The sequence below is a fragment of the Miscanthus floridulus genome, chromosome 3 (genome assembly GCF_019320115.1).
Source record: "Miscanthus floridulus cultivar M001 chromosome 3, ASM1932011v1, whole genome shotgun sequence".
NCBI lineage: Eukaryota > Viridiplantae > Streptophyta > Magnoliopsida > Poales > Poaceae > Miscanthus > Miscanthus floridulus.
Genome location: NC_089582.1, coordinates 91,662,501 through 91,672,713, shown reverse-complemented (window position 1 = coordinate 91,672,713; position 10,213 = coordinate 91,662,501). Strand labels below are relative to the sequence as shown.

Below are 10,213 nucleotides of genomic sequence, written 5' to 3'. Positions count from 1 at the left end.
ATCAACACCCGAGACCCAACTTTCTTCTAGTAACCGGACGCTGACCACGTCCCGATCGGACGCGTCCGGTCCTGCCGACTGTTGGAGCGTGCGTGTTGATCGGACTCTGGGCCGAGTCTGGTCACACTCGATCGGACGCGTCCGGTCACGCAGGCGTTGCTCTGGAACCTTTCTGGACATGATCGGACGCTATTTTTTGGTGCGTTCGATCGTCCTGTCATCGCGTCTGGTCACGCTGAGAGCGTTACCGTTGATGATGAACAGTGAAGTCCGTGCGCCCGGTCACTGCCTCGCTCAGCGTTCGGTTGCTGCTGCTAACGCCTGTTGTTGCCGAGCAACTGATCAGACGCGTCCGGTCCTCATAGGGCCGCGTCCGGTCACCTCTGTCGAGCTCGTTTATTCACGATCTTGCGTCCGGCTTGATTCTCATCTTCGTGCTTGAATTTTGCTTGATATTTTGGGTCTTCTCTTGTGCTTTTAGGGTCTTGCTTATGGTGTTGATCGTGGGATCATCATGTCGCCTTCGTCCAAGTCACGTCCTGCACCCTATTGAATTACAAAATAATTACTTTCAAATTTATTAGTCTAATTTGGTTGTGTTGGTCATCAAACACCAAAATCCAAAGTAAATGGGCCTATGGTCTATTTTCTTTACACATTGTTTTGTTAATTGCACTTTGTGATATGAAAGTAAAGCTAGGCCTGTTTATATATTTGCTAGTCCTTTTCCTATCGGAAAGTAGAACATTAGCTGCATTGTTAATACTTGACCGTAGCTTCCAACCTTTTAACTTATTAGAAATTTTTGATGTGAAAATGCTATTTTTTCTGATAGTGAGTTATTAATATGAAGCCCACATGATTGTATCGTTCTAGTAACAAATTCTCTGTGTTATCTGCCGACCATCTACATTAGATAAAAAAAGGCGTACCCAGTGCAGAAAGCTCTCGCTCTGTGTGGGGTCTGGGGAAGGATGTCAGTGGCAAGCTCTACCCTCGCCTGTGCAATGCGAGAAGACCGCGACTCGAACCTAGGACCTTCCGATCACAGGCGGTAAGACTCTACCATTTGCACCAGGCCCGCGCTTCATCTACATTAGACCAACAACTAAATATTTCAATCCGCAGTTACTCTCTTCATCTTGCAGACTTGAAAAGCTCTCTGTTCTTATTGTTGCGTTCTTTTGATTAATTGTTTAATCCTGGATTCCTGATCACAATTCACACACACTGAATTTCCAAGCTATTTCTTGTCTTGTAGTGATTTCAATATATCTTGTATATCAAATTATATTCTCTAAATGTCTTTTTATGTCGTATAATCTGACTCATAATTAACATTTGACCTTGCTAACACAAGTTTGCTTCAACATTTTTCCAGGTCCTAATATGGCAGTATCAGCAGTTTTCCAATCTTGCCGTGAAGCACCTCCTCGCCTCGTGCACCTTCCATTCAGCCCTGCCTTCAATCAACCGATCCAAGTTCTCCTATTCTCCCTCTTGCTGTGTCAGATCTGAGCTTAACTGTACAGAGTGGCGTTCTTCTTGCGACGAAGTCTCTTGGCAGTTACAAATCACTTACAATTCCGCGACATGTGAATGATCTTACAGTTTGCCACAACATTAACCTGCAGCATTGGATGTGCCAAATGACCTACAGACTAGCAGGTTGTGTAGCATAGATTCATGAACCTGCATTGTTCTCCCTTCTGGATACTGAACAGGTAAACGATTGTGAGGCTTTACAGCGCTGTCCATGTTATGTCATGTGTAGTAGATCTATCCCGTCGGAGAACAACCACCCACGCTTTTGGTTCGTGCCCGAATTCGCTTTTCCATGGGACGCACGGAACGCCACTTCGCTTTCGCCTTTGCACTTTCCCTTTTTGCAGGTACTACTCCATACGTGCTTCGTGTCTGCTCCCGGCATGACAGCGGCCACCTGCTGCCATTGTGCCTGCCCGAGCCCGAGGGGGAGTTGCCATGCTCATTTCATATCGAGGTATATGCATCGTAGGCTCTTAAACTTATCTCGTGGTGTCACTTAGATCCATAAACTTTCTAATCGTACTTCTGTCACCCTAATATTGTTTAAGTACGCCACTTAGGTCCATAACTCATCGGATCAAGATTTTTGCCAATGTGGCGGGGTCAGAGTGCACCTGAGCCACGCGTGAGCCAAGTTTGAGACGTCCAAATTAGCAGAGAGCCCCCCCCCCCCCAGTTCTTGGAGTTCGGGCAGCGGCGTTGGCTTGGAGTTCGGGCCGTGCTCGGGGATGTGTCGCCGGAGGAACAGCACCTCCGCATAGAGAACGCGCGGCTCAAGGACGAGCTGGACCGCGTCTACACCCTCACCGGCAAGTTCCTCAGCCGCCCAATCTCCTCTGGCAGCTCCATGTCAGTCCTGCAAGGGTGCTCCGGCCTCGAGCTCGGCATCGGCACCAACGGCGGGTTCTGGCTCGGCCCCCTCGGCGCGTCCGCGCTGCAGCCCCTCCCCGACCTAATGGGCGCCGGCGGCCTGCCGGGCCCCGTGGGTTCGACGGCGGCCATGTGCCTGCCCGTGGGCATCAGCACCCTCGACGGCGCGATGCACGGCGCGGCCGACGGCATTGACCACACCGTCCTCCTCGAGCTGGGGCTCGCCGCAATGGAGGAGCTCATGAAAGTGGCGCAGATGGACGAGCCGCTCTGGCTCCGCAGCCCCGACGGCGGCGGCGGCCTGGAGACGCTCAACTTCGACGAGTACCACTGGGCGTTCGCCAGGGTGTTCGTGCCGAGCCCCGCCGGCTATGTCTCCGAGGCTACCCGCGAGGCCAGCATCGCCATAACCAGCAGCGTGGACCTCGTAGACAGCCTCATGGACACGGTACGCACCTGAGGAGCCATATGCTCCATGTTAATGGCCTATACTACGTACGTGTTGTTCCATTCCGCGCCGTTGCCACCGGCACGATCCAGCTGGTGAGTCATCCCATTCATCTCGTGACGCCATGCTCTCGCACGCACACACCTATACTAGTAATATACTATACGGCTGCTCAATCGCGTACGCGATGTGACGACGTGCTCCTGGGATCGATGCATGCAGATGCACGCGGAGCTGCAGGTGCTGTCGCCGCAGGTGCCGATCCGTGAGGTGCTCTTCCTTTGGTTCTGCAAGCAGCACGCCGAGGGGCCATGGGCCGTGGTCGACGTCTCGGTGGACGCCATCCTCCACCCCGACGGCGGCAACCACCACAGCCACCACCACCACGCGCAGAACGGCGGCGGCGCCGCTGGGTACATGGTCTGCCGCCTACTCCCCACCGGCTGTATCGTGCAGGACATGAACAACGGCTACTCCAAGGTACGTACTCCACCCCGGCCCGGCCGTGTTACCATGTGGTGTCTACAGTGCGCGAGTTACGCCAGCATTTAGAGCGCCCGTGGCCCAGTATTTTATGCTGCCCCGACGCGTGCGCGTAGTACGTGGGCGAGTGAGTCCGCGCGGCGCCACTGCTGCGTCTTGCGCACGCACCAATCGATGCTCCCAGGAAGGGGAAATGGAGGATATGAAAAGAACTGGGGCCTCTTTGCTAATTTGGACACCCCAAACCAGGCTCACGCGCGGCTCACGTGCGCTCTGACCCTACCACGTCGGCAAAAAACCTTGATCCGATGAGTTATGGACCTAAATGGCATACTTAAATAATATTAGGATGCCAAAAGTACGATTAGAGAATTTGTAGAGCTAGGTGGCACCGCAAGACAGACCTGCTATGCATATACCTCTTTCATATTCGCGGGTGTGTTTGTTCTAGGGCCTAGCTAGGTGTTGACATTCCGTGAGAGCCTCTCTTTTGCCACTGGAGCGTGTAGATTTAAGCCTGTTGTGCAGCAGTAGTGGACTAGTGTTAATTGTAGCACTTGAGATTTTATAGTCCCGTGTACTCGTGCGTTTGGTGGAAGCTGACGCCTGCAATTTAGGCTTAGAGCGTGATCTCATCTTATGGTGATTTTTGCCTTGTTAATAGTTGATGGCCTGCTGATTGATTGTGAAGCTGGTGGCCACCCGTTGCACGTTGGAATTAAAGTATGATTTTACATTGCCTTGGAACGAGTGAGCAGTGATTCTTTGGCGCTGCCCGCTGCAGGCCTGCCGCCTGCAGCATACAACAATCTATTCTTCTTGGCAGAGTGTTTTCGTGGCAGAGCAGAGCGCCTGTGTTCTGTTGGCCTGACTCGCCTTGAGTGGCAGGTCGTCTGGCCGGCATAGATTGTTGCTGCCAAATGGAGAGGGCAGGCCACACGCTTACACTGATGGCGTCGGTTTTTATATATATTTGAGCAGAGCGTCGTTCTCAACTTCTTATTTTCTAAAGAAAAAGAAAATTCTCGGCGCGTTGGAGTAGTTAGCACGGTTGGGACTCGAAAGTCGAAACTTATGTTTGGAACAAGAACTTTGCGTGATTTCACGAGGATCTTGGGGAGAAACATGCACGGGCTCACTTCAATGTCATCTCAAGTTCCTATGCAAAGATTAAAACTCGAACATTTACATAACATGAGTTTATATATGTTCCAACACATAAACCAGTGGTACGATCTGTACAAGCACGACGAGTTCCGCCTCCACGTCATCCTCGTCGGCGTCGCGCGCACGCGGCGCGAGTTGGCGCCTTGGCGTTGGCGGTCACCTCTTCCAGCTCCGGCTCCTCGCGATCGGGTCCCAGCCGCCGACGACCCACGTCTCCTTGGCGATGTCCAGTGACAGCTTCATGAAGCCGGGCGCTGTGCTCATGAACACCAGCTCCTCCTTGTTCTCCTCTGTTTCACCGTCTCCCGGTCCCGGCTCGCCGACCGCGGCCCCCTTCTCTTGGTCGTCCTCGCCGGCCAGCTGGTCACATGTCCTCCTTCTGGACATGGACAGTCCCTTCGCGGGCGCCGAGCGGCACCGCATGAGCAGCAGTGCGTTCGGCGGCGGCGCGGACGGCCCGTTCGTGCCCTCGTCCGTCTCCTCGCCCTGCTGCCGCTCGACGTCTTCTTCGTGGTCGCGTTCCTCGTCGTGCCTGGCTTCGTCTTGCTCCATGGGCTCCTGGCCGCCTTCCAGCACCATGAGCCACTTGGAGAACACGTTGGCCGCGGCGCTCCCTCCGGCTCCCTGCTCGCTTCCACGCTCCCCCGCGTCGTCGGAGTCAACGGAGGAGTCCACGGCCGCGGCATGGAGAGACCCAAAGCAGCGCGCCTTGAACCGCAGGCTCCGGAGCGCGTCGCCTAGGAACGGTAGCGCGTCCCGCCTGATCCCGAGGGTCTCGAGCCAGCCCACCTTCTTCCTCCGGCCGCGCAGCCGCTCGATCTCCTCCACCACGGTGATCCAGCTCCTGGCGTCGCCGACGCCGACGCCATCCTTACCGTGCTTCGTCGCTGCCGTCGAGCCCGGCCCCGGCTTCACCTTCTTGGGCCGGCCGACCTTGATCTGGCCGGCGCACGTGACCTTCGGCGACTGCGGCTCCTCTTCCTCCTCCGCCGCCCTCTGCTTCGCCTTGGACCCCCGGAACATGGGGCTACTGCCGCGCACTCTCCCACCACCTGCAGCAGCGCTGGCGCCCGGCAGCTGGAGCTGGAGCTGGCGCCGGCGCGCGGCGGCCGCCTTGTCCATGGTGGTCCGGGACGGGCTGCAGAAGGGTTTGGGCATCAGCGCCAGGTGCTGCCGAGCGGGGAAGCAGACCAGGAGGTCCGTAGGCGCTGTGCCTCCCTTCCCACCTCCTCCCACTGCCACCGCCTTCTTCATGGCCTCGTTCGGCTCCGCAGGCGGCTGCCGATGGGTGCACTGCACCAGCACTGGAATAGAGCTCGCAGTTGCAGGAGCAGAAGCGGCGGCGGCTTTTAGGGAAGAGAGGCAGGGAGAGTGAGGAGAAGAAGGCGCTTTATGCTCGGCAGCTCGTACGGCCAGCTCAGTGAGGCTCTCCCGCTTTTGGCATCGACGCGTCGTTTTCGATTGCCGCTTTCTCTGTTTGATGTGCCGTCAGTTCTCTCTGCCTGCAGCATTTAGGACGGCATGCGTTTTCTCGAGGAGGAAAAGCAGAGAATATGCAGACACCGCAGGTTTTGTATCTCCTGCTGTCCTCCATGGTTTTATGATGTCATCTTTCAATGGGCTGCGAAATTGTAGCATTTCAATTCCGAGCGACCGAGCCGGAGGGAACCATTTTGAAAAAAAAGTACGTCTATCAACAACCATATGTTTCAGTAAAATATAGCACATGGTTGCTTGCTGGCTGCAAAACATATGATTTGTAATAGAGGAAAAATCACATATTTTAGCACAAGCTAGTACATGGTTGTTGGTTGCCTGTATAACACATGATTTTCAACCGAGAAGAAACTGTGTGTTTTAAAACAAGCTAGCACACGTTTATTACGTGCCTCTAAAACAATGGATTTTTAAAAAAGACCCACGTAGAGAAAATATGTTATAATTTCTGTGCGACCAAAGTTGGCTCATGTCTATAGATTGTGCTCATGTCAGCTCCTTGCTTCTGTCCTCTTATGTAGCCTTGTTGTTGTTTTCTATGTAAATGAATCTATAGGATCTGTAAGATAAGAAAATTTTGGTGTGGACACTATTGCCTTGTACTGCAAATTCACTACAGTAGGATTACTATTTCATGATGATTCGTTGAATACAAACTCAAGTTTAGATAGAAGAGATTATGAACTGCATACCAATGAAGACATAATCATTTGTACTGAGTAAAGAATGAACCATCTAAATAATGCTGAAAAAATTCAGACCATACACAAGAAAATTGCACATTTCTATTACTGCAACTATTACTATTTGATAATGCAATTGTACTGTATTTGTGTGCAAATAGAAAAGCCAGACAAAAGTGTAGTCATCCAGGAAATCTAATGCCATTTTCTGTATTAATACTCTTTTGTATTGTGCTAACTCACCTTCACAAGTAAATAGGGCGGCATTTATAATAGTAGGTGGCACCTGAAATTAACTACGAAACATATCAAAACACTATATTCTTTTTCTGGAGTTGACTCAAGCGTAACCACAACATATGACAATGTGATAAGATCATGCACAAAAGATAAAAGCTGAGAGAGGATAGGGCAGTGCCAATTTCCACTTTGCTTAGGCACACACATCAACTATATCTCAGCAATGTTGCTCCCTATCCAATAGGGAGTACATGGTGCATATAATTACTAAGTGATTTGAAATTAAGAAATACCAAAACAAAATCAATGTGCTGAACATGAAATAGGACTTCACCTTGATCAGACCAGATGCCTTGTCAAACTCATACGTAACCTTGCTTCCTCCAGGAATCTCAACCACCTAACAATTGAAAAAAAATGCACATGTAAACTTACTTTATAGGAATCAAGCAAGTACATGATAAGATAGGTTTGAGATATGCTTTATTTCAGCATCACAGCTAAAGAGAGGTAAATAAAGAAGTCCAGGCTGCAAGAAATAGTATCTAGTATCTACTAGATGACTAGCATGTGTATAGCTAGTTTATACACATATATATCCACTAGATCATATAATCATATCGCAGCCAAAATGATGTGCAAATTCAAAAATTATGAGATGACAAGAGATCCAACTGTTAGCTCCAACAACCACCATGACCCATTACTAAAGTTTCACCAAAGACAAACTTTATGGTACTCATGGACAACATATTAGACTATATGCACAGAAGGCAAAATTACCAGGACTGAGCCATTTAAGCCCTTCAGGGAAAAAGTTAGCTGGCCTTTGAATTTTGTCACGTTTCAGTCCATTGCAGTGCAATAAAGCAGACACAAACCCATGGCACTGGCACTAAACATATAAACCTGCCGGATCGAAAATTGAATACAACTGTATTATACATACACTATAAAACCATGTTTAAATGCTAGATAGCTATTACAACCAGTTTCCTCCCACTTACCTACCCAACCATACAGACTAATAGAGTACAAAACATGCCAGTGGTCTAGGCCAGCAGTGGCCTTAGCCACACAGTAGAGAGAATATTTGAAGCTAGGAGGAGCTGAGTTTGTGAAGTCTGTGTTAACACAAATGACAATTAACAAATTTGAAGATGTGTTAGCACAAATCACAAGAGATAAATTTTTTCTATGAAAAGACAAGGACAAATAAGAGGATTGTGTTGACACAAATCACAATTAACAGATTTCAAGATGTGTTAGCATAAATCAAAGGAGACATTTTTTTCTATGAAAGGACAAGGACAAATAAGAGGTGTGTGTTGACATAAATCACAATTAACAAAGTTCAAGGTGTTAACATAAATCACAGGAGACAATTTTTTCTATGAAAGGACAAGAACAAATAGGAGGTGTGTGTTGACACAAATCACAATTAACAGATTTTAAAATGTGTTAGCACAAATCACATGAGACAAAAAAAATTTCTATGAAAGGACAAGGACAAATAAGAGGTGTGTGTTGGCACAAATTACAATTAAGAAAGTTCAAGATGTGTTAGCACAAATCACAACAGACAATTTTTTTCTATCAAAGGACAAGGATAAAAACTTGATGTGGGCAGGCACAAATCATAATAAACAGAGCACCAATGACTGATTACTACTTTGTGCAAACAACCAATACAGATTTCATTGTATACAACATCTTGAGTTTTATCATATACCTTGGCAGCACTAGTGCTGCTGGGAATGATGTTAAAGCTGGCAGCCCTGCCTCACCCCATGGGACTCGGCACCAGCCTCACCCCATGAGATCTCCTTAGGGTTCCTGTAGAATTGAATCCATTCAAGCATCAGCTCACAAGCTCAAAGCTAAAGCCTGAACACATAAACTTGATCCCTGTATGAAATAAGCAGGAGAGAGGACAGGGGAGTACCTGATGCCAAAGACAGTGACTGGCTTCTCACTGAAGAGAAGGGTCTTGGAGTCCTTATGGGTGATGTCACTGTGCTTACAGTGGCCGTGCAAGGTGTCGTACTTGAACATGTAGGTCTACGAAAGATGAGAGAGCACATAGACCATTAGCACAACACACGGATTTCAAAATTCAAAAACTAAAGTAAGCACCAAATCTACAACACCTCAAGCTGCTCATACCAACAGTATTGATAAAGCCAGTAAATAATTTAAGTGAAACAACTCTGGAAGCCACAATTAACCAATTGAGCAGGCCGACCCACCCTAAAACCCCATAAACCTACCAAATGTACACATGACAAGGAATAAAAGCAACACAAATAACAAAACATAGAGGTTGCACTAATAGGTACAGAAACACTCGGTACAAAAATTCACTTAAGCACACCTTTGTCTTACTGCATCTGTACCACAGCCATCTCACAGGCACTACACATTGCATCGCTCTTGACAGCACCATATGCAACAAATGTAGGATCTATTGTCCATATTGATAAACAATAGTCTTGCACTCCTAGCTGAATACAATAGCAGCACCAATCTTTTTCATTGATTTCAGTAATTGTGGCCTACATTGATCATATGAACTTGTAAACAACAGAGGAACACAGGTGGAACAAAAAACTGAGCTAATATGTTCCTGTGCAGGTGCATAAGGAAGGACTTCAAGAATTGATGGATGAAGATTTTTTAAGGGAATTGGGTATCGGATGTGATGATAGTGGACTGCAACTTTCTCAAATTTTAGAGATAGCGGCTAACATTGGTTGTGAACAGGTTTGAAAAGGAAATTTAGGTCCCCTTACTGAATATTTTTATTAAAACCTTATGCCACTGAATTTTGAAATAAACTACTTAGTTCTAAGCTAATCAATTTATCTTTTTATATGCAGGGTGCTTTGGCAAGAGATTTGGAAATCAATATTGAAAGTTATTACAAATTTGATTCAAACAATGTAAATCCAAATTATAATCATGGGGTAAATAAAAATTCCACTTATTGCAAATTAGGACAACTACAATTGCAGTACTACATACTTGCAATTTACACTATTTATGATTGCAACCACTGATATTTATGTTTAATTTGTTTGTTTCTCATGAACAGGAGAGTTCAACAGCACTAGTCACAGACAACTTCAATGGACAAGAACAATAAACAAAAGAAATGAATGTGAGTTTCCAAAATTCATACCTCACATTTATCAAAATTCGGTGATAATACTACTAAGTTTAGCTAACAGAAAAAATTCCAAAATTTGCACCATGAAATCCTAATACACAATCTAAC

The 10,213-nt window shown here is 47.8% G+C and overlaps 2 protein-coding genes across 2 annotated transcripts; one reads left to right on the top strand and one right to left on the bottom strand.

Moving 5' to 3' along the window:
- Positions 1–1,649: 1,649 nt before the first annotated feature.
- Positions 1,650–4,103, top strand: LOC136544041 (homeobox-leucine zipper protein ROC6-like). Its single transcript, XM_066536327.1, has 5 exons — positions 1,650–1,668; positions 1,893–2,002; positions 2,225–2,866; positions 3,089–3,346; positions 4,041–4,103. The coding sequence occupies exons 1-5, from the start codon at positions 1,650–1,652 to the stop codon at positions 4,101–4,103; spliced, it is 1,092 nt and encodes a 363-aa protein (XP_066392424.1).
- A 372-nt stretch (positions 4,104–4,475) lies between these two features.
- Positions 4,476–5,852, bottom strand: LOC136546112 (uncharacterized). The gene has a single exon (XM_066538083.1). It carries the CDS (start codon positions 5,768–5,770, stop codon positions 4,673–4,675), a length of 1,098 nt encoding a protein of 365 aa, XP_066394180.1. The 5' UTR covers positions 5,771–5,852; the 3' UTR covers positions 4,476–4,672.
- Between the last annotated feature and the right edge of the window lie 4,361 nt (positions 5,853–10,213).

Bases quoted from the DNA above. Each gene is read 5' to 3' on its own strand.
- LOC136546112 (XM_066538083.1), bottom strand. From the start codon at position 5,770: ATGAAGAAGGCGGTGGCAGTGGGAGGAGGTGGGAAGGGAGGCACAGCG.
- LOC136544041 (XM_066536327.1), top strand. The intron at 2,867-3,088 runs GTACGCACCTGA...CGATGCATGCAG, and splicing joins TAGACAGCCTCATGGACACG to ATGCACGCGGAGCTGCAGGT. The intron at 3,347-4,040 runs GTACGTACTCCA...TTGATTGTGAAG, and splicing joins TGAACAACGGCTACTCCAAG to CTGGTGGCCACCCGTTGCAC.